The 24,581-nt window shown below is 33.2% G+C and overlaps 1 protein-coding gene across 11 annotated transcripts in view; it reads right to left on the reverse strand.

The window, feature by feature from the left end:
• MIPOL1 (mirror-image polydactyly 1) overlaps positions 1-24,581 on the reverse strand; it is a 260,822-nt gene that overhangs the window by 53,683 nt on the left and 182,558 nt on the right. For all 11 annotated transcript variants that reach the window (XM_025047925.1, XM_006913461.3, XM_025047929.1 and 8 more), the window contains one exon: positions 11,033-11,263. In XM_025047925.1, coding sequence (XP_024903693.1) covers positions 11,033-11,263 — 231 coding nt within the window. The remainder of the gene's footprint in view (positions 1-11,032; positions 11,264-24,581) is intronic.

Raw genomic sequence — 24,581 nt, forward strand, 5'->3', positions numbered from 1 at the left:
AAATGTATTTAGAAACTAAAATCTGAGTGTTAGGTGTGTCCACTGCTTCTAAAGCCTTTTTTTTTTCCCCCCAACGGATAGAGCGAAGAAAAAATACTTATTTTTAAAGTCGAGAGTTCATATTGATAGTTTCAATTCAAATTTAATTTTATTACTTCTTTTTACCTAATGTCCTTTGTTTTATAGTGAAAATTCTGGCTCCTAATATTTATTTACTTAAGTGGTCAGTCCAACAATGTACATAAAATAGTTTCAAAATCTTAATAACCAGTAGTATAACTAAGTATGAACATACTTAGTTTACAGACATCTTCCTTACTCTTTTTTAACAGTTGCCTTGTATTCCACTATGTGAATAGGCCATAGTTCACGCAATTACTTTTCTATTTATTTGAGTTGTTTCTGTTTGCTATTAAAAATAATACTGTAATTCTTACAGTGTTTAATATTCAGGATAGGTTCCTAGAAGTGATTTTCCTTATCAAAGGGTAAATGAACATGTAATTTTGTTAGATATCATCAAATCTTCCTCTATAGGGGTTTTCAACACTTTGCATTCTCACTAGTAATGCCTGAGAATGCACAGACTCCTCTTCAGTTCCAGTTACCAAGAACTATATGAAGAAGCTCTTTTCCAAAGTTACGTGGTATTTATATTATGTCTGAGGCTAAAATATTATTTTTTCTCATTCACTATTTCTAGTTCCAAACAGGTGATTATAAATTTTTATTTAAAATGTATAAGTAGAAGAGATTCTTCAACCAATAGCTTGCATTCATAGAGCACATTATACTCTTCTAAGTACTTTTATGCACCTGCATCTTGTTTGATCCTCACAGCCATGGTTTAAAGCAGGTAGGGGAAGAATATCAGCTCTACTTTCCAGATGAGGAAACTAAGAAGAAACACAATTTAATGACTTGTACATACCTAATTTACGACAGTCAATGGACCTGTTAGTTCACTGATATTTCTGCTAGATACTAAGTTGCCGCCCCTTTAACTTTCAATTCTACCTTTTAATTTATTATATGTTAGTGTCATTTACTAGATAAAAGTATTTTGGAACAAATTTACCCATTATATTTGCTTCACAAATAGTAGAAATATGAAAGCTATCAATAAGTTATTTAAGTTCATCTTTTAAACTTATTTTGGATAATTAAGGTTAATTTGTTTGGGTTTAGCTCAAGAATTTTACAAACTATAAAGTGCTAACCAAGTCTAAATAAAATTTATTCTGGAAAAAATTCACCGTATTTTAATTTAAAGTAAGATTCAGTTATGTAGGCATAAGTTACAAGTTGAATACAGTGAAATACCTTTTAATATATAAACAGTTATTATTAATTTCTAAAATCTTAGAAAATCAAATGTAAAGTAGCAAAAATATAATTTCAAGACTGCATTAAAGTTCAAAGGCTTCCTTTGTACTAAATAATGTTTCTTTGCATTCTCTGTAAAGGTAAAAAAAAGTTCTATTCCATGTATAAAATACTTTGGCCTAAAATTTTTAATTAGATTGATTCATCCTTGAGAATGGCAACATATTTATCCTATCAAGTGAGCTTCAAGCAAATATTAAAGGAAAACATCAACAAACATTATAAATTGTGAGTCCTCAAACAGAGGCAATGAAATCAATGACAGTAACTACTAGCCCTGATTTTAGTCTCTTTTTCAAAATGTAAACTGTTTTCCATAAAACACAATCTGTACATTTGCCATTTATTTTTGAAGATAAATGTCGTTTATTTTTGAAATTGAAAAATAACAAAAAGACTTTAGACCCACATATAGAAAGTACTCTTTTTTATCCTTTTCTGAGACACTGACCTGTATACTCATTTAAAAATGAACACCACATCTTTACGTTATTAAATCTTTGTTTTGATCTATTAGTATTCACCAAAGTGCCATTTTATAAAACCTCACACTGAATAGACAAGGCTGGAGGTGACCATCTGCAGCTTTAGAGTCTGCGTTTGAATTGATGAAAAGAGCTTTGTGTTTTCATTGCCAAGTTTGATTCTTCCAGTCATTAGGCATTCCCCTCAGATCCCATCAATGAAGCCGTACTCTCTTACACCCATGTGTTAAATTCTCTTCTCCTCATGGTTTCCTTTGCCAGCTCTACTCAAGAATGACTATTGGGTCTTAGCCACATTCTTCTCACAGCTGTGTTAAAAAAGAGCATCAGAAAGTCTTCCTAAAACCCATATGTGTATCTGATCAATTCTCTGTCTTAGGGTCACCTCACATTGTGGTGTGATTATACAGAGATTCATTCTTGTTCTTGAACTGTGCTACTCTCATCGTCCTGGGAAAGATCAGGCCCTCCAGTCACTAGTAGAGAACTTCTGGGAAGACTAATGTGAAATACACATAGCTCAGGAGGCAGACTAGTTTAATTTAAGGAAGATGTTTCAAGATTTTAAATATGTTTGCATGCTATTTTTACCATTATGTAGCTTTTCAAGTGGCGAATGGTAACATAAAGAGAAATAACATATGCTTTCACATGCTTTTAGAATACTGTTAAATGCCACAGAGGAAAAAGTCAAATAATGATGATGTTCCAAGAACTATTAGTTAGAATGGTATAGATGTCAAAGCAGTAAAAAAATTAAAATTAGTAAGTTTATTAAGTTTCAACATACTGTTTATTATGTAACATTTGGATTCCTATTTTTCACTTTTAGTCAGTCTTTCAACAGAAATACCTAATGAAGTAATCTATAGTAGCATAACTATTTTTTATACTTAGGTTAAGAACTGAAAAAGAAACTGTTTCTGTTGAGTTGTTGAAGAATACATAATAATAAAGGAAGAAAGAAGATGCCTCTCAACCACGAAAATATGTTACATTGTCACAGGATGATTTTTTTCTCTTTAAATGTAAATGATCAAGAATGAAGTTTACCTATGGACAACATTTATGATTTCACCATGAGACAAAGTTACAATGAAATAAACAGATGATTCTTTCATTCTATATTTATCCAGGGCCAAATATGCACATGGGCAAATCTCTGACCAAATGAGGAGAAATAATCAAACATGGAATCTCAGAATCCAAGTGAAATTTGTATTTCTACTTGCTCTGGGGTACGATTTAGTTTCTTTCCAATTATATTTTTAAAATAAAGACTATACTTAGTAAGAAGTGTCCATCAGACTTGAGATGAGCGTAGCAAGGACTTATTAAAAGAAAATCAGATCCTGATTTATATAAAAATGTAGACAGTTTCTACATTAACAGAGAGATACATTTTATCTGATCTTCTATGTGTTTAATAGAAAAAGCAAAGCAGGACGTTCTGAGCGAATTATCAAGTATGATGAAGTTGAGCAAATTCAAGCAAGAATGATGAAAACTTCTAAAAATCTAATTTCTATAATACCTTCCTTTTTCCCCTTATGACAACAAAGTATTCTAAAATACACTAGTGGTTAGTGCTACTGTTACCTTCCAAGGATGTTCTAATAACTTTATATATCTTATTTTTATCAATTCTAAAACTATTCTCAGGTAAGATGGAGTTCACCTATCTTCACAGAAGAAACTAGGAGTTATGTAGTCTGACAAAAGTTAAAGAGTAAGAAGATTTTTAAATGGAGCTGACAACAGAACCAAGGAAAAGGATACTTGTTAGAGCGTTTGGCCACTCTTAGAAATTTAGAACTCATGTACATGTGTGAAAATCACATGTCTCTGAGGTATAAGAACTCTGGTTATATTTATTTATTTATTTTTAGCCTGTCATTTTTCTAGTTAAAATGTACATGATCACCATTAGGTGGATCCTATAATCTCCCTAAAATAATAGGAGCTCCATATCTGACTTTTAATTACTATAACACTGGGATTAATGAAAAACGACAAAAATGCCTGCATTATATTTAGTCTTAAACCTAAACAGTATGGATCTCTCTCATATTTTACTTTTGTTCTTTTTATCTCATTCCTCTCCATCGTGCTCATCTTAAACATGTTTTATTTACATTAGTAGACATATATACTAGCTAGCTCTAGATCACCTATTGAAAGAAAGATAGGTTCTGATGAAGAAGCAGATCATCAAATATAAGAACCCATGCGATAATTTAACTTTTTAATCCTTACTTTCATGCTCTTTGTGGTTCATTCCATAAAGTTAACTATAAAAGGGAACGTATCAGGAGAAGTGCTGATTCTTAGGTTTAGAGAATCCCCTTTCTTCTTTAGCCTGGGATCCTTCAGTTTCCACTTTATTGGAATTTCTCAAATTCTGGGTTAGGCTCCAATTTTAATAATCCTACCTTAATCCTTCCTTGGTTAAAAAGGAATGAGCCAGACAATTAAAATTATGTTTCTTTTTCATGTTAAAAGGGGATATTTCCTAAAGCAAGGTGTAAGCCCAAATTCTTTAGTTTTTATAGAGAAATGAATATAATTATATATCAATCAAACGTGGTAGGTATTGCTATATAATAAAATTAGCTCTAAATAAACCTACTTTATATACTCAATGGATGAGAAAGGGGATTCACTATACAAATATGTAATGGAATTAGATTTTTTATAAAATACATACTTGTTTGATAGAGTGGAACAAGATGTGTATTTCATAAGTTAAATATGTATTTAATTTAAAGACATTATGATTTACAAATCCAGAATATTAAATTCTTAAAAGCATTATCATGTGTTCGAGAATTAATTAAGCATGTTAGATGCTGTACACCTTACAATGATTGCTTAGGAGTCATCTGAGTCCACCTTCCACATATAAATGACAATAAAGCTATATCTGATTAGATCTAGATTTAGAATGTGCCTTATAAAGCTGGTTGGGGAGCTCAACTGTACATAAACTTTCACAAATAAACTATTTGACTTATTTAGGTTTCATATTTCACAGAGCTTTTAACTCTCAAACAAAAAAAACGTTCTGAAGATCAATTTAAGAAAAGTTTAAAATCCTCCCATTTTTAGTAATACTAACCAAAGTCAACTTTCAACATTATATTAAACATTGATTTAAATCTTATGCTGAGGTGAGAATTTATGAAACTTATTCTTGGATTCAATCGACAAGTATTTAAAAGTGTTCGGACATGTCTAATATTGATTACCTTGCTACTTATAGTCCAACCAAGAACTTATAGGAAAAATATCACAGGTAAAGTTGGCAAGAAGCAGAATAATTTTAATGAAAAGATAATGCAATTAGAAAAAATTCTCTGATGTCTTTCATATTAGACTATGTAAGACTATTTTAGTACAATTATTTTTCGTTATAGTTAAAATCCCATTCGGGAGCCTGCAATAAAACTTAAAAAGTTTGGTAAAGCCTTTTAATGAAAATCGTAGGCTTTTCTTTTCTTTAAAATAGCAGGCTTTTTTTTTTTCTGTTTTAAATCAAGAAACTGTGGAAATGCCCCATTCCCCCTTCCCAGTACCCAGAGTTGTCCACCCTGTTTTATAATTCAACCTGCAAACAGATTAAGCAGCTGAGTTTGTGGAAAGTATGTTTGCTCTACTCTAAGAACTCTTGTGTGACACTATGGCGACTCCCCTGACACCTCGAAGAGAACTACAGACAGCTCTTACTCATCAGCAGGGAAACCAGGCTGAGAATTCACAGTTTCTTTGTAACCTCAACTTCTTCACAGAAACCAGTATTTGGCCAAAAGGCAGGGAAAGACTTTCTGTTAGCTTTACATGTTCTACTTTATTTTTTTTTCTGTCAATACCACTTAAAAGATGCAGTATGCCCTATATTTCAAAATAAAATGTTTTAAAGTGATCTTTGACACTTCAATTATGCAATTAAAAATTATCAGAACACATGCAACTTTTAAGTAACTGATTTTTTAAAAGAAAGGTATAGAAAGAAATTCTAAAGAGGTGATACTTTTTTCTTGAAAATTTGTTTAAAAGTATACAATTTTTTCCCTGCATTTTTTTGTCCAATATATTCATTATATAGCTGCAGTTTATAAGGGAATTCGAATCATATCATGTAAATATGGCCCACAGTAAAGCTCGCATGCGACGAAAGTTATTTCATTGCAAAACTCAAATCTTTGATAGATTTTCTGATCTCTTAAGTCAGGTCATAAACACTTTTATTTTCAGTAACTATGTGTAGTTTAGGCATGTTAAGTATAGTAAAATATATTTTAAAAATCCTTTGGAAAACTTTTCTTCTAGGACATAAGAAACATATCTGTAGATGGAAAGACAAATAGAAAATAAAATGTAGCATAAATAACCACCGAATTTTAAATCTCTTGTGATGGTAAAAACATTGATTAATGAATTAGTGTGTCAGTGCTCTCTTTAACAAATGAAGAATCATGGCTGGTCCTTGGCAAAACTATTGAGTTTTTCTTACAAAGCTCCTGTGCTTTTAACTTGCTCTTTAGTTCCCTTTACCTTCACATTAACTCTCCCAAACCAAGTGCATCCAAGTGCATCAAAAGAGCAATTTAAAAGCTAAATCACAATGTGCTCTTCTTCCAAAAGTATACACATTTTTTTAAAGAGACATACATAAGGACGGTAATGCTTAACCCAAGGGAATGAATTTTTGCTGGTGAAACTTCAGGCTTTATGACACCTGGGCCAAGAAGCTATTTTGGGGTAATGTGGTCTGGCATTCATTACATTTTACTCTGTAAGTGACTATCTGCCTATAAATATTGACTGACTTATAGATGTTAGTTCTGTACAACTTCTCCTTCTAGTTAACTCCTATAGGTTAAAAAATCGAAGAAATTTTTTGATTCTGAAATAAAGCAAACTACAAATTTAAAATTCTACAATTATTAGAAAGAGTATGTGGTCTCTCTCTACTATTATTGAAGATTTCAAGTCTTTTTAATGTAATTGAACTCAATGGAAGTTGGTGGACAAGTTAGGACAAGGGTTAAAAGCTGATCACTAGGAAGTAAGAGACCCTAACTCTTAAGAGAGTGAAAAGAATAGGGGTGCCAGCAAGGGAGGTAGGCAAGAAGGACCATACTTTTCTACGAAGCTGGTAAGCTCTGGGTACTGGGTTGGGATAAAAACATTTTATCTAGGGCTCAAAGCAGATCAAAGTATATCTGAAATTTTCCTGTGTACTCCTGACTTGATGTGCTTTTAATTTGCTCTGTCATTCCATCCCACTATTAAATTGTTCTAGTTCATTTGTTCATAAGCAATTATGAAGCGCCTACCTTACGGCAGGCATCGTGCAAGTATCTGGAGAACATGGAAGTAAAAAGATGAATAGAACACTGTCCATGTCTTGGGAAAGTTCAATGATGGGTAACTTTGCAGGGAGTGGGGTAGATAGGAAACAGATATACAAAACAATTATAACACCTAGATGATTAAGGTCTCTAATAAAGGTAGGGACTAAGTATTGTGAACACAATAAAGAATGAAATAATAAAGAAACATTGTAGGGATAACATTTAAACTGGACTTTAACGAGTAACAAAAATTTGGCCAGGTACTAAAAGGGAAAAATATGTTCTAAAAAGAAGCAAGCACATGTGCAGAGACATTGTGGTAGGGAATAATACCAGAAAAATGGGAGAAGGCTACTGATGGCCTCATATGTCATGCTCAGTTGTTTATACTTTAACTTGTAGGAGAGGAAGAGCCCCTGAAAGATGTTAAATAGGAAAGTAATATAATCTGATTTTTGTTTTAGAAAAATCAACTCTAGGAGTGAGAAAGATAACCTTGAGAGAGTTACAGGCATGTAAACTAGTTTTATGATTATCTCAATAGTCTAGATGAGAGATGATGAGGGCTTGAATTAATGTAATTATCAAGTGAGGATGGGGTGGAAGGAATCAGGAGATACTCAGATAGTAGACAAAATAGGGATTACGGCAAAGTAAATGTGAATGGTAAGAAAGAGTGAGGGAACAAGGACAGTGTTGAAATTGCTGAAGACCATTAACTGAGACAGGAAACAGAGGAAAATGGGGAAGGCTTTTATTTTCAAGGGAGTAATTTTCAGCAAAAATACTATGATATCCGACAGAAAGGAGTGATTTAACTTTCTAGGGCGTTGGAGATTTTGTAGAGAAGAGGAAATCGAACTGGTCTTGCTAGTTTGATGAATATGGTGATACTAATACTATAATTTATAGAATGCCTATGATAAAGTAACTGGCACTGAACTAGGCATTTTACATGCTATCCAGTTTGCTCCTCACATCGACTCTGCCTGCGAAGCCGGTATTCTTGTCTGAATTTTTTAACTGAGGAACTTTTGCTTCCGAGGGTTAAGTAATTTGCCCCAAATCTCACAGGAAATAAGTAAGAAAGCAGGGATTCAAACACAGGTCTGTCTCACTAGACTGCAAAGCCTGTCTCTATTTTCTATGCTGCACTGAATCTCATAAGATGAATAAGTTTCTCATGGGGGAAAAAGGCAAAAGGCTCTAAACAAGGGACCAACATATAAAAAGGCATTCAGTCTTGAAAAGGCAGAGTCTTTCTGAAGAAGACAGTGCAGTTTGGACTGAAATGACGAGAAGGAGGGACTACGCAACGTGCACTGTTCTAAAAGCATTACATGTATTATTTCATCTAATTCTTATAACATTATGAGGTAGAAATATTATTGTCCACATCAGCACAGTGTTTTGAAATAAAATGTCCAAGTTCACATACCTATGCATTCTGAATCTGGAGCGTGAGCTTTTAAACCAATAGGCTATACTGCTGAAGATACATGAGCATCTTTACTTATTTTTTTACCATGATCATATCAGTTTTATAATAAAAATATAATTACAAATGGGGCATTGAATTTAACAGTTAGGAAATCATTGGTCATCTTAAGAACAACAATTGAGTATAATATCTAGCTGGCCATAGTGTACTGAACAACAGAGGAGCAAATGGGAATTGAAAAATTTGAGATAGTACAGATCAGTTATTCAAAAAATTTGGCAGCCACCACCTTAGCTCGCCCAACACTACCTTTTTCTTGAGCTAGTGAGGGTAGATTTTAGTTTTTATTTTAGCTTTTCCTATTCAAAAGAATCTTATCTAAGAACATACATTGACTGATATTAATAATAAAAATAATAATCACTGTAAGAAAAAAAAGAAATTTGGTTGTGAAGGGAAAAGAGAAAATATAGATGTTTTTAGTTTAAATTGTAATTATCGCCCAGAACACGAATATATTTATAAAGGCGCTTCAAAAATAATTGCTAATAACAGAAATTTCAGATTAGAGAATAATAATACCATCTAACAAATTGGTATTATATAAATTGGTTTCCTGGAATGTTATCCTCTTAAACCCAACAGAATAGGCTGAGGTCCGAATTAACTGCAATAAAGATACACTACCCAATTGAGGGCAATTAAAAATAAAATTAGCAGATTGATTATGGAAAGAAAAGCATGATAATATTTCATCTAGATCTTACTGCTGAAAATTAGAATAAGAGATTTAACATTTAAATTCAAATTTAACTCTTGTAAGTGACATAATTGTTGCCTTTAAACTCTGTTCATAAACTGGTGCCATTCTGTTAAAAAGTTTTGATCTGTGTGGTTAATATAGTGAATTTTTCAAAGGGTTAAACTTATTCAATTTAAAGCATTATCTGAGATGATGTTGGTGTACAAAGTTATTTCTTTTACAAAATGATAACAACAGTTGATGAGATCTAAAAAACAAAAGGTTGACAACATCTTCAAAATATTTTTAGAAGCTAATTGCTCTCTGGGAAACACTGTTTTAGAGAATTTTAGTTATATATAGAAATTAAAGGATTACATATATAAAAATATAAAAGTAATTACACTTAAAATTTGTAATTATTTGTAGACTTTAAGCAACTGACTGTCAAATCAGATCCTGACAGATCCTTACTATTTTGTAATTTATAATTAAATGAATTTAAAATGTGTCTTGGTGTACTCAGATTATTAATGAACATTATGAATAACTGGATACAGTTTCTGGCTGAATATAAACCTGATCTTTAAATCTACAAAAAATATAATACCATAAATCACAAGTTTCAAGGTACAATGATAATAAAGATTCATGTGCAAAATTCCTAATCTGTTTTAAAATGGTCTTGACTATAGATTTACCTAACTTTGGGCTATTACCAACATATAATTTCAGAGATGCTGGGGAAATAGTTGAGATGACTTATTTTCAAATAAAAAGTAGTGAGAAATAAGAAACCTTGAAGTTATCACTACTTCTTTATACTGTGGAACTGAAAAAAAAAAAAGAAAAAAGGCATATCTTAAAAATTAAAAGCAATTAGGTATGTGAATGATGTAATACTGTTAACAATACATAAAGAAGGGCTCAGTTAAAATGACAAGTCCTATTACATTAAAACTGCCTTAGAAAATTCTGCTACAATGTTCAAGTCCCATAGATTAACAAGTGACTCCTTTTTCTGAAAAGTTATTCATTAACATTTTGCTGGCTATCATTAAGGACTGACTGATTGTGCAGCTTTATTTAAATTTTAATAAAAATGCAAAGATCACACGAAAACAAGCAAATGTAATTATGCACTGTGAAAAGCTGTTAGTGAACACTTCAGAAGAACAACACATGAAAATTAATTTCACTGTACCATATCCTTGTGTCTAGTGGTCTCAGATTAAAGGTTACAGATGATTTCAACTAGAGCAAGATTACTGTGGAGCTAAATGAGTTAAATTGGTAGCCTGACTGCCTCTTCCCTTGCTAATAACTTTATCTATTACCTGTAAGATGATTTTAATAGTATGGCTTTCATGAACTGATGAAGATCAGTTATTAAATAAAAATGATTTGCTCTTACACAGTAACTATAATTCCCAAGTAAATGGCTTCTTGATCCCAAATATGGACATGAGAGGCAGTCTAAAAAAGTTCATTTGGCTCAATGAACTTTTGTCTTAAACTACCAGCAGCATGAATAATAAATATATTGTTTAGTTGCTAAAAGAAAGTGTGTTTGTTTGTTTTGTTTTGTGCTTTTGAAATAATGCAAGATCATATTACTCACTTCTGAACTTTGTCGCTGGCCGCCTGGGAGGCCTCCACGGCGTGCTGAAGCTCTAATTCCATGTTTGCTCGATCTGTCAGAGCTTGCTGCAGTTGGGTAGCTAGTTCTTCATTTTGTTGTTGAGTGATGAAAATAATATTCTCTCTACTCTTTAATGCTTCTTCATAGGTACTAAGGGTATGGTTAAACTGATCCTTCAGATTTTCTTCTTGGGATAAGGATTTATGTAAACTGAGAAAACACAAAAATGAGTAATTTTAAACATAAATATGTAGGCTGACTGGCCAATAATTCATGTAACGAAAATCTCCAGTGAGAAATATAAATTACTAAAAATCTCAATAAAGACACACTTATATAAAAATAACTTTTATGTCACAATATTATACATGATGATTATTCTAGTTCTCTGCTTTGAGGCTGAAAGCTACCCAGACAAATGATTATACATGCTACCAAGGCATATAAGAGGATGCTGCATGATGTTAATTTAATTATGTCAATGTAAATATTACAGTCAATTTTCTTTAAAAGGAATAGCAGATAACTGAAAAAGTATCTCTAGGTAAATAAAAGAATATAATAATAAGCTGACTGCAAAGACGTGAGACAAGAATGGGCATCAGTTTAGTAAATCTAGAGTCTATTCGGCTGAGCACTTAATGAGAATGAATGAAGTTTGTACAAACACCCATTGGCCTTACACAAAGCATTTTTTTACCTGTCATAAGTGAGATATAAATGAAGTTAAAATCACTAGTCAGACTGCACAGGAATAATATGTATTCAGATATATTTCTTTTTGTTAATGAATCTTATGCCAAATACATCCACTCATAAAATCATACAGAGAAATAGCATATAAATTAAGACTAAATGAATGCAGAGGAAAATGCAGATAAATAGAATCCTAAAATGCTAAAGGTCAAATCTTTGATATGTCATTACACCTACCACCTGAGGTTATTTTGAAATGGCACCAAGCACCTCACTCAATTAAATAAAGACATTTTGAAAATATAAATATTTAATAAGGGAAATTTAAAATCCACACAGGAGATGTTCTCTTTTTATTAAATAAAATCACTTCAGTATATGCATACAAAAGAAATGTCGATGGGAGACCTGAAGTAAAACAACCTAACTATATAATAGAGATTGATAAAGTGAAAGAAAGTAATATAACTTTTAAAGCTGCCAAAAGCTAGTCAGGGAATTTTAGCACTGGCCGAATATCTAGTCTGATATTTCAGTGTGCTCACTTTGGAGAAGGTGTCATGTAGAAATAAGACACACTTGGAACAGGGACAGCTAACATTCCAAAAGAAATCACTTCAGGATTCAAATTAGTTCTGATGAAGAAAGCCTGATGCTAAACCGTGGTCAATTGATCAGAATAAGAATGGTGTACAGTGCCACATTTGTAGAGTGTAAAAAGGTATATCTTTCTTTGTAGTTTTCGTCTTATTATTGATCTCGTTTCATTTCTCCTCAGTTCTATCAACCCAAATGTCTAAAGACACCTGTCTCCTGCTCTTTCTATTTCTTTTAACACTTTCTGCATCCCTCCAGTTCCAACTTACAATTTTCTTCAGTCCACTCTCTATTTGAAAAATTCAAGAAAGAAAGAAACTAAAAACAAAACAAAAACCTTTCAAAAGACAAGTCTGTTTATATTGTTTACTTTTAAAACATTACTTACATTGTAATTGTTAATTACATTTTAAATTACATAAAGTGCACCAATTTAAATTATTCAGCTGGGCAAAATGTAAAGAATAAAATACAGAATAAACCCAGAAGAAGGCTCCCAGTGTTCCCTCCCCGTTGATTCCCTTCCCCCAAAGTAATCACTAGTCTGACCTCTATTAAGATTAGTACTGCTTATTTTTGAACTTTTTGTCTGGCTTATTTCGCTTAACATAAGGTTTATGAGATGTATCTTGTTGTTGCATGCAGTTCGTTATTTTTTATTACTATGGAGTATGCTGTTATATAAATATCCCACAATTTATTTAACCATTTCACTATTATTACTAGCTATTAATATTCTTGTATATATCTTTTGATGGACCTAAGTACTCATTTTGTCCTCCCTAGCTTTATTGAGATACAACTGACACTGTGGAGTAGAATTCTCTGTAGGGTGTACGTATGTTTAGATTCTTAGATGCCGCATAGAGTTTCCCAAAGTGGTTGTACCAATTTACACTCCCATCAGCAATGTTTGGGAGTTCCAGTTCTTCTAACGAGCTCTCTTAGAGTGGGACCACCAGCCTTTTACACATTAGACATTCCAATAGGTGTGCGGTGATATTTCACTCTCTTAATATTGTCTCTTGATGAATGTAAATTCTTAGTTTTACTGAAGTCCAATTTATCACCGTTTCTTTAATGGCAGTGCTTTTTGTGTCCCACGTAAAAATCGTAAGCCTATCCCATTCCTTTATAATTTAATCTTACACATATGGTCTCATTTAAAACTCACGGTGGGCCATCTTAGTTTGGGAATTTTGCATTTGTCTAAGATATCCAAAATACTCTTCGGTATCCCCTAACTAATTAATTATTAAGAATTAATGATTCAGCTTTAAAAATTTCATTATTAAGATCAAGATATCCTGACTTAATTCTCTAATTGATCGCTTCTTAGTCTTCGATCATTTAATTTTTTTTTTTCTTTGTGGCAAATTTATACCCAATTTTGATTTTTCTCTCAGATGGACATGTGACTGGGACTCTACTCTCAAGCTCAAAAAGCTGCTTATCATTTAAAATGACTTTGAAATCTTTAAATTCCCATCAAGATTTTCTCAAATTGAAGCAGTAGCTAGAGTGATCTTTTAAAAGATAAATTATATAATGTCACTTAAAATCCTGCAATAGCATCTCATTGCACTCAGAATAAATCTCGAAAAATGATAAAAACAAATTACATATTTTAACTCATTAAACCGCATAACAACCTTTAAGAAAAGTCCTGTCAATACTACTTTTTTACTGATGACAAAACTCAAACAGAGAGAGGTAATTTAACTTCACACACCTAACAGAGCCAGAATCTGAACCCACAGTCTTTCCCCCTGGCTAGAACACTCCTCTCTACTTGCCATAGGCTATAAAGCCCTGTATCATCTGTACTGCCTCATCTCTAGCCAGATGTTCGGTTTCTCAAGCACATCAAGCTTTATCCTGCTTGCAGCATTTGTTCGAAATGCCTTTCTCTCCTCTACCTGACAAACTCTTACTCATCCATTAGGTCTCAGCACAAATACTGCTTTCTCAGATAAATTTTGATGTTCTCTCTTTGTTATTCTGCCTCATTAACCTTAATAATTTGTAGTTTTTTCAGTTTCGTCTTGTGATTTACTTCCCCATTCCAACATACTAATACTCCATTTACATAGAGCAATTTTATTTTATGGAAAGAACTCGATCCTTAAGAACTTCAATAAGTCAGAATGTTTATAATTCTAAGGAAATTTTCTTATGGGAATAAAAGCGAAGTAGAGGAGATGTATGCCCAGTATATATAAATCTATAACGACTGAAGCACATTTTTGTTTTAGTGCTTTTTTCCTTCAGAATTCTCTTCCCTAAACTGATGACAAGGCCACATTGTTTAGCTTTTTTCAGAATCATATTACATTTAACTTCTTTTCAAAGTTATTGATCTTAAGATGCATTTTCAGCATGATAGCATTAAATTTATTGGTACTTAAATGACACCGTATGGGGAAACTATTTTAAGTTATGGTAAGAATAAATGATGACTCAACAACTGAAGAGCCATTAAGTGACTCTCAGAATTTTTGAAGCACGTAACCAATAGTGTGGCTCACACAATATTGACATAGTATGGTAACTTATCTCTGATTATCATGAAGGTAATGAGGTAACATTATAAAGTTTCAATTCACTCTTCCAGTTTAAAAATTTTGTGATTCTTAATGAATTTAATTTTTCTACTTTAGTATACAAAGTAAGACTTTTAAAATAGTTTTACTAAGCACTTTTGTATTATTATAATTCAAATCCACATAAAATGAGACTGCACATTATCTCCTGTGCTGCTCACCACATTGAGTCCAACAGCAGGCCAAGGTTGAGAACGCCCTTCAGTGAGCATTATATCCATAAGTAGCATGTAACAGATTTCCTTTCTGTAGTGGCTTCTGTGTTTCTTTTACTGTCTCCTAGTCTATTCTGTCATGTCTGTGGTCCTGTTTTCCTGGTCCCTGACTCTCTGTACTGCCTCAGCTTAATATACCTTGGAATTTTTTCAGGTTTCCGACCCACTTTTATGCTTTGCTTGCAGATGCTTATGTTCTCCTCAGCTTGTCTGCTTACCTGCTTGTTGAATTCTCTCTCTCAACTGTAATGTCACATATGAATTCAGCTTATTTTTGCAACTAAGTACTTTTCCATTTAAACCAAGTTGTGATGGTACTTTTCCTGGCTTCCTCTCTTGTCTCCATGATCAGCTATTACTTAAGTTCTTGCATGAGATCACTTTACTCATCATCCTACAATATGCTCTTATTCACAGTAACTGGTCAACCAACAGTATGTTCTATATATGCTGTTTATAAAAACTGAATAAATATTTTTGGATTAAAAATTTAGAAGGAAGGTACCACCGTGTAGAACAACAAATAGTTCTTAACCAGGAATAATTTTGTTCCTTAGGGAACATTTTGCAACATCTGGAGATACTTTTGGTTGTCAGAAATGGAGGGGAAGATGCTGCTAGCATTTAATGGATAGAGGCCAGAGATGATGCTAAACAACCTACACTACAGATGACAAACCTCCCACAACAAAGAATTATTCAGTCTAATATGTCAAAAATGCCAAAACTGAGATGAAAAGATGTTGGGTTTGGATTGTGAAGAAGTAGATTCAAATTTTAGTTCTGTCATTCACTCTGTGTGACCTTGGGAAAAATACTTTACTTACTTGGGTATTAATTCCCTCATCTTTAAAATGAGAAAAATCTCATGGAGTTAACATGAAAACAAATTGAGGTGACTTATCTATGTGGAAATATCTATCAGAATACCTGACAAAGAACAGGCATTCGTACATGCATGACTTTTAAAAGAAACAATTAACTGTATGAAATCTTATACAATACATAGACATTTTATAAATACTTTGATGAAAAACAACTGCCTGTTTCTACAGGTTTTTCATGAATTGGGAGAGAAGTAAACCAGTTTTCTTAACCTTTATCACTTACTGATAACATTCTCAAATCATTCTGGAAAAAAAAAAGAGGGGACAGGTTTGGCTTGTTTTTACTGAATTAAAATAAATAAAGACAAAGTAAGTATGAAAGGCAGAAGTATGTGCTACCTTGTCCTAAGTATACATTTTCTAAGAGGACAGTGTCTGTTTTTACTTCCTGGTTTACTACATCAATTAACTTGGTCTGAGTTTTTAACCTATGTTATTTGTCCTTTCTCTGAAGAACTTCTTTTAACATTTCTTGTAAGGCAGGTGCACTGATGACAAATTCTCTCAATTTTTGTCTGTTAGAGAAAGTTTTTATTTCTCCTTCACTTTTGAAGGTAATTTCATTGGATATGGAATTCTAGTTTGAAGTCCCAAGTTGAAGCCTGACATCTAAGGTGCTTGAAAATTCTGTTCTACTTTCCATTTCAGACTTCTTCCTACCAACCCTATGAAAACTTTTTGTTCGGGCCCAATGGAAACATACACTGTTCTTCGAAGATGCCCTCACGCTTTTCACGTTGGATTATTGCTCACCCTGATGCCTCAAGCTGAATGCTCTTTCTCTATCCCTCTCTACACCATATCACTACACAAGATCCAGATGAATTGTCACACCTGTCATGAAGTCACGCTCCATATACTGCCCAAGGAGACACTCCTTCCTCTAAGCTCCCATACCCTTTCTACATCCCTTATATTACATTCATCACTTTCTACTATCCTTTATAGCTATTGTATACTTGTTTTATCTTCTCTACTAGAGCCTAATACTACTGAAGGAAAGGAGTGTGTTTTATTCTTTGTTTTCTTCTTGGGCCTCACACAGTGGCTTCTCTATAGGAGGGATATATAAAAGTGTTTATTGAACATCATTGCTTACATGCTCCATTTGAACAAGCAGGCTCTAGCAATATTAAAAGAATCAGATCAATTTTATTTCTCTTCCTTTTCTCCTTATCTTAATGTGCGACCCCATATATATGCTCTACCGCTTTCCCTCACCCATATTCCAGTCTATTCCATTTTTGGAGAATATTTTTAAAATAAACTTTTTGTATTGAGATCATTGTAGATTCATATGCAGTTGCAAGAAATAATACAGAAAGATCCCTGGGATCCTTAACTCACTTTCTCCCAATGGTAACTTTTTATAAAATTATAGTATTAACAGAACCACCAAGAAATCGACATTAATACAGTCAAGATACAAAACAGTTACATTATCACAAGGATCCCTCATGTTTCCTGAGTTCCCTATCATCCCCATTCCCTCCTTAAACCCTAATAACCACTAAGCTGTTTCCTCTTTCTATAATGTCATTTTAAGAGTGTCATATAAATGGAAAGTTACTTTTAGGATTGTCTTTTTTTCACTCAGCATAATTCTCTGGGAACTCATCCAGGTTGTTGCATGTATCAATAGTCAATGTTTTTTGAGAAAATGGTCCATTATTTCTAAATTGCCATTTTTATCTGTATAGAGTTGTCCATAGTAATCCCTTATCAGTTTTATGTCTGCAAAGTCTACAGTGATATCCTCTGTTTCACTCCTGATATTGGTAATGTGTCTTTTCTCTGAGGCTTTTATGTTCATCTTCTGTTATTTTCTTCCTTCTGCTTGCATTGCATTTATTTTTCCTGAGGTAGGAGCTTAAGATTGTTGATTTGATACATTTCCAATTTTCCTAATGTATGCATTTAGTGCTATAATTTCCCTCTCAACACTGCTTTAGCTGTGTCCCATAACTTTGGGTACGTTGGAATTTTATTTTTGTTTACTTCCACGTATTTAAAATTTTTTTCCTTGAGAATTCCTCTTTGACTCATAGATTATTTAGAAATGTTTCGTTTAGTTTCCAAGTGTTTGAAGATTTGTTTCCAAGTGTTACTGATTTCTGTTTTGTTTCTACTGCAGTCAGTACGATTTCAGTTCTTTTAAATTAATTGAGGTTTGTATTATGACTCAGAATATGATCTATCTTTGTATATATATGTTCTGTGGGCATTTAAAAAGAGTATGTATTTATTCCTTAGCTCGCGGCTGCATCTCTACAATCTCTTCACATAACTTTTTCCTTTTTGTGTCTCTCTCAAAACTCCCTCTGCCTCTTTTTTATAAGCAGACATATGATTGCATTTAGGACCTATCTTGATAATCCAGATAAGCTCCTTTTCTCAAATTCCTTAACTTAATCACATCTTTTGCCAAGTAAGGTAACACTCTTAAGGTTCCAGTGATTTAATGTGAATATCTTTTGGGAGCCCATTTTTGGCCTATCACAATCAATAAAATGGATAAACCTCTAGGTAGGCTAACCAAGGGGGGAAAAAAAGAGAGAAGACACAAATTACTAATATCAGAAATGAGAAGTCATCACTATTGATTTCAGGGAAATTAAAAGGATCATAAATGAATGCTATGAACAACTCTATATCCATAAATTTCATAACTTAGATGAAATGGACCAAATTCCTTGTATAATACAAACTATCAAAACTCACACAGGAGAAATAAATGATCTGAATAAATCTTTATTTATTAAAGAAACTGAATCAATAATTAGTAACATTCCAAAAAAGAAAGCACCAGGCCCAGATGGATTCATCAAACATCAAAGGAAGAAATGATACCAATTTTCTGCATTCTCTTCCAGAAAGAAGAAGCAGAGGAAACACTTTCTAACTCAATCTATGAATTCAGCATTATCCTAATATCAAAACCAGATAAAGACACAAGAAAGGAAAACTTGTCAAACTAATATCTCTTATGAATATAAATGTAAAAATCCTCAACAAAATATTAGGAAATCAAAGCCAATAAAACAGATAAAGAATTATGTACTAAGACCAAGTGGGGTTTGTTCCAGGTATACAAGGCTGGTTCAACATTAAAAAATCTATTAATGTAGTTCATCGCAAAACAGTCTAAAGGGAAAAATAATTTAATCACATCAATAAACACAGAAGCAGCTGTTGCCAAAATGCTAAAAGAAATTCTCAGCAAACTAGGAATAGAGAAAAAATTCCTCAACTTGATATAGAATGTTTACAAAAAACCTGAAGCTAATATCATACTTAACGGGAGAAAATAAATGCTTTGCCCCAAAGATCAGATGTCTCCTCTCACATCTCCTATTTAACACAGTACTGTAAATCCTAGCTAATGAAATAAGACAAGAAAAGGAAATAAAAGGTAGACAGATTAGGATGGAAGGCATAAAACTGGCTTTGTTCACAAATGACATGACTGTCTATGTAGGAAATCTCAAAGACTCAACAAAAACAAGAAATAAAAACAAAACCCCCGGAACTAATAAGCAATTACAGCAAGGTTGCTACATACAAGGTTAATATAAAGTCAATTGCTTTCCCATGTAGCGGCAGTTAACAACTACAATTTAAAATTAAAACACAATACTATTTACTATCACCCCAAAAATGAAATATTTAGATATAAATTTAACAAAATACGTATAGGTTCTATATGAAGAAAACTCTGATGAAAGAAATCAAAGAAGGCCTAATTAAATGGAGAGATATTCCATGTGCATGGATAAAAAGACTCAGTATTAATAAATGTCAACTCTTCCCAACTTGATCAATGAATTCAATGCAATTCCAATCAAAATTCTAGCAAATTATTTTGTAGATGTTGACAAACTGATTCTAAAGTTTATATGGAGAGGCAAAAGATCCAGAACAGCCAACTCAATACTGAAGGAGAACAAAATTAGAGGACTGACACCACCCAATTTCAAGATTTGCGATAAGACCATAAGCAATCAAGACAGCATTATATTGTTGAAAGAATAGACAAATAGAGCAACAAAAAATAATAGCCTTACACAAATATTGTCAACTGATCTTTGAAAAAGGAGCAAAGGCAATTCAACAAACAAGGGATAGCCCGTTTTCAACAGATGATGCCCATAAGAGAAAAAAAAAAAGAATCTAGACAGAGAACTTAGACCTTTCACAAAAAGCAAAAATGCTAATAGGCCTAAAGAGTAAAATGCAAAACTATATAACCTTTAGAAGATAATATAGAAAAAAAACTGAGGTAACCTTGGGTTTGTAATGAATTTTTAGATAACAACACCCAAAGTGAGATTCATGGAAAAAAAATTGATGTTAGACCTTCTAAAATGAAAAACTTACTTTTTCACTGTTAAGAGGATTTAAAGACAATTCACAGACTAAGAGAAAATCATTGCAAAACACATATTTCATAAAGGATTAGTATGCAACATACACAAAGAAATCTTAAAACTCAACATTAACAAACCACTCAATTAAAAAAGGGACAAATAAATCTAAACAGATCTTTAACCAAAGAAGAAATAAAGATGGCAAATAAACATATGAAAAGATGCTCAACATCATAAATCACTAGTGAATTGCAAATTAAAACAATGAGATATCACTACACACCCATTGGAATGGCTAAATCCAAAAAAGTAACAATACCAAATTTTGGTGAGGATGTGGAACAACAGAAACTCTCATTTATTGTTGCTGGGAATGCAAAATGGTACAATCACTCGAAAGACAGTTTGGCAGTTTCTTACAAAGCTAAACATAAATGTTATCATATGATCCAATGATTGTGCTCCTAAGTATTTACCTAATAGTGATGAAAACCTATGTCCACACAATGAGATGTACACGAATATTTATAGCAGCCTTATTTATAATTTCCCCAAACTGGAAGTAACCAAGATGTCTTTGAATAGGTGGATGCAAAAACAAGCTGTAGTACATCCATGTAATGGCATACTATTTAGTGATTAAAAAAATGAGCAATGAAGCCATGAAAATACATGGAGGAACCTTAAATCCATATTACTAAGTGATAGAAGCAAGTCTGAAAGAAGCCCATCTGGAAGGCTGCATACCGTATGATTCCAACTATATGGAGACAGTAAAAAGATCAGTAGTTTCCAAGGGTTCAAGAGAAGGGGGAGGGGGTAAAAAGGTGAAGCCTATATATATTTTTAAGTGCTATAAGACTACTCTGTATGATACTGTAATGGCGGATATGTAGAAAGAACTGTACAACACAAAGAGTGAACCATAATGTAAACTATGGGCTTTAAGTTTTAACAACGTATCATAATGGTTTCATTAATAGTAGCAAATGTGCCATACCAATAAAAGATGTTAATAATAAGGGAAACTGTGTGTGTGGGAGGAGGAGGTATAGAAAAACTCTGTACTATCTATACTATAAATCTAAACTGTTCTAATAAAGTCTACTAATTATCTGCCTCCTCAGCATGCAGAGTAGGAGTGAATATAAGCTAACTATATGCAGCAGGAGTGAAAAGTGACATGAGATAACAAAGAAAAAAGGGCACACATGGCTAACAATGGTATAAAGTGTCCAAATCAGAGCTAATCATAATTGAATTCAGTTATGTGTGTTACAGTTTATAAGTGATAAATTGAAACACCTCCACAGGAGGGTATATCAGGTAGGGTCATAAGTCCTACCTATGATCAGGTATTATTATATTTATGTTGCCACTAAAGAACAATCTGTTAGAAATGGTGTAGAGGAAATCCCAGTACAACATTAAAGGTTGGATTAAATTACTTCTAGATGTAAGTGATCTCACAGTGCTGAGGCTTAGCTAAATGCCAAATATCATGATTTGTCATCCAATTCTGCTGAGATGGAGTACCCTATCTAAAAACAGTAACTAAGGAGGAGTTTCACCTGCATAAAGGTCAGTTCTAGGCAAAAAGATTTTTGAGGAGCTTAGCACACACTCTCAGTAGCTGGTTTCTTAGCAAATAGCTGAGCAATTTGCTCAACTATTGAAAATTATGCCCCATACCACCTGCATAAATAAATGATTATACTAAAAATGTAAAACAGCAAATAACCAACTGTTCCTACACAGGGTAAATATTTTCAATTAATGATACTAATTAACTCCCTTAGGAAGAGCAAATCAAGTCCTACTAAATATATAGGTTTTTTTTTTTTTTTTTCACATTATGTGCAGCTTAGGATAAACACAGATCTCGGACAAGAGTTATAAATAAACTCATTTTATGAAATCATTACAAATACATAGTGCCTGATACACAGCTGTTGCTGAATTGCTAGCTGGTTAATTGAATTGTTGAGTATAGGGTTCAGTCAGTACATGCATATTGGAAGCATGTACTTTGTTTTACTTGGATTTGAGTGGCTGCATTGTGACATCTCAGGAATGCTTCCTTACCTCATATAAATGAAAAACTACTTGTGTGCTGGGCACTTTGCTAGAGCTAGAGATAGAGAGGTGACTAAATACAGACTTCAAATTACTACAAATGCTGTAAAAGAAGGGAAGCAACATTAGATTTGAGATTTAAAGATGAGTAGATAAAATTAGAAGAAGGGTGGAGGAAGAATTTCAATCACAGGGAAGAGCATGTGTGAAGGCCTTACAATAAGAGAAAGATGGCTGGGTTGCTATTTGGAGCCTAGTTAAGCTAGTAGTGTTAGTGTTCAGAGACTAGTGAAAAAGTGGTTGGGTCTAGATCACATAAAGTCTTTTGGGAACAAGAGAAAGGATTTGGTCTTTGTCCTAAGGCAAATGAGAAGCTACTGAGGGATTTTAGAGAGAAGGTAACAAGATTTGCCTTAAAAAAAAAAAAAACAACTGCTCTGGCTAGGGAATGTTCTGTGTATCTCCATTACCTGATAGGACAAACAGCCTCTAACTGGTAGACTCAACTCTGCTCCTTCTGAGTGGAACAGCTCTGGAATTTCAAGAAAACATGGCTCAAATCTAGGAAATATAATAAAGTTCTAGAACTCATCTTTTAGTTACATCGGCTCGATATACTATTTATAAAGATGTTTTGTTTTCTACCAGTGATTCTGAACTCACTAAGTTCTACAGATATTCCAGTCTGGTCTTAAAGATGGGATTTCTCCTAGACCTAGTTTGGGATCACCTTCTTTAGAATCCAGGTGTGCTTGCTGTCATATCATCTTTCAACTTCAATTTATGACTCTGCAATCTGCTCTGTCCAGATACTGCTCTAATGATCTGGTTGCTAAATATTAAAAACACTTCAATCTTGATCTTATCTGACCTATCTGAATCCAGTTCTTGCTGGAAATGCTTTCTTTTCCTGCTTCCCAGAAAATACACTTCTGGCTTTCTGCTTTGTCAAAAGTATTTCTTGATGCTTCTCAATCTCCTTTGGGGGTGTCTTTTCCTCTATCCATTCCTTTATTATAGGTGTCTTCTCTCAATCTACCCACACTCCCTTGATTTCAACCCACTCCGATGGCTTCACTTAATCATCTATATAGCTAATGACTCTTACCTCTGAAGTATTTATCTTTAGCTTAGTTTTAAATCCTGAGCACCAGATATACATAATCATTTGACCATCCTGCAAATATCTACAACTCAATATGTCTAAAAATGAACTCATGATCTCATTTTATTCCCCTCTCCAAATGAGCTCTTTCTCTTCTCTCACTGGGCACCACTGTCAGTGTTCGAGCCCCAAACCTATGCATTATCCTTGACATCTATTTATCACCACACAATCTAATGCATCCTTTTGATTTAAACTTAAATCTCCCTTGCATCTTTTGTTTCTTTCCAGCCCCATTATCATTATCTTAATTTAGAGTGCCTGCTATTATTTTCTTAAGTGGATTACTACAATAGTATTTTCACTTGTTCCTTGCCTTGAGTGTGTTTTAAAAAGCACAGATATGAATGTATCACTACCTGGATTAAAATTCTTCAATGACTCCTTACTGCTCCTAGGATAGAGTCCAAATTCCTTAGACAGCATTTATAAAGCTCTTCATGCCTCTCTTTCCTGCTCATTTCTCATTATTCACCTATTTACCTCTATATCCAGCCAGGATGAACATCCCCTGGCACACTGACCCTATCCTTTTTTACTTAACTTGCTTCTACTCATCCTTCAGATCTCAGCTTGTTTCTGCAAGAAATCTGACCTGTTGTCCAGATTAGGTGATCTTCTCATATGTTCCCAAAGTATTCTGACCTTTCAACTGGATAGATGTCAGGTAATTGTTTTTTCTCCCCCGCCCCCCATTTGATATCTAGTGCCTAGAAAAGTATTTAATAAATATTTTTGGAATTATTATTATTATTTCCTTAGGCCTGCTTCATGTGGTTCTTAATTTATTTTTGTGTGTGCGTCTTGACTAGAATCTCTGTGATTGGTATGAGTCCTGGAGAATATAAGCTATAGATATTTAGTACTGGGTTGTAGTTAACTAATGTGGCTTACAAGCTGATTGCTTTGTGAACATTAGGGT

Source organism: Pteropus alecto, unplaced genomic scaffold (assembly GCF_000325575.1).
Source record: "Pteropus alecto unplaced genomic scaffold, ASM32557v1 scaffold104, whole genome shotgun sequence".
NCBI lineage: Eukaryota > Metazoa > Chordata > Mammalia > Chiroptera > Pteropodidae > Pteropus > Pteropus alecto.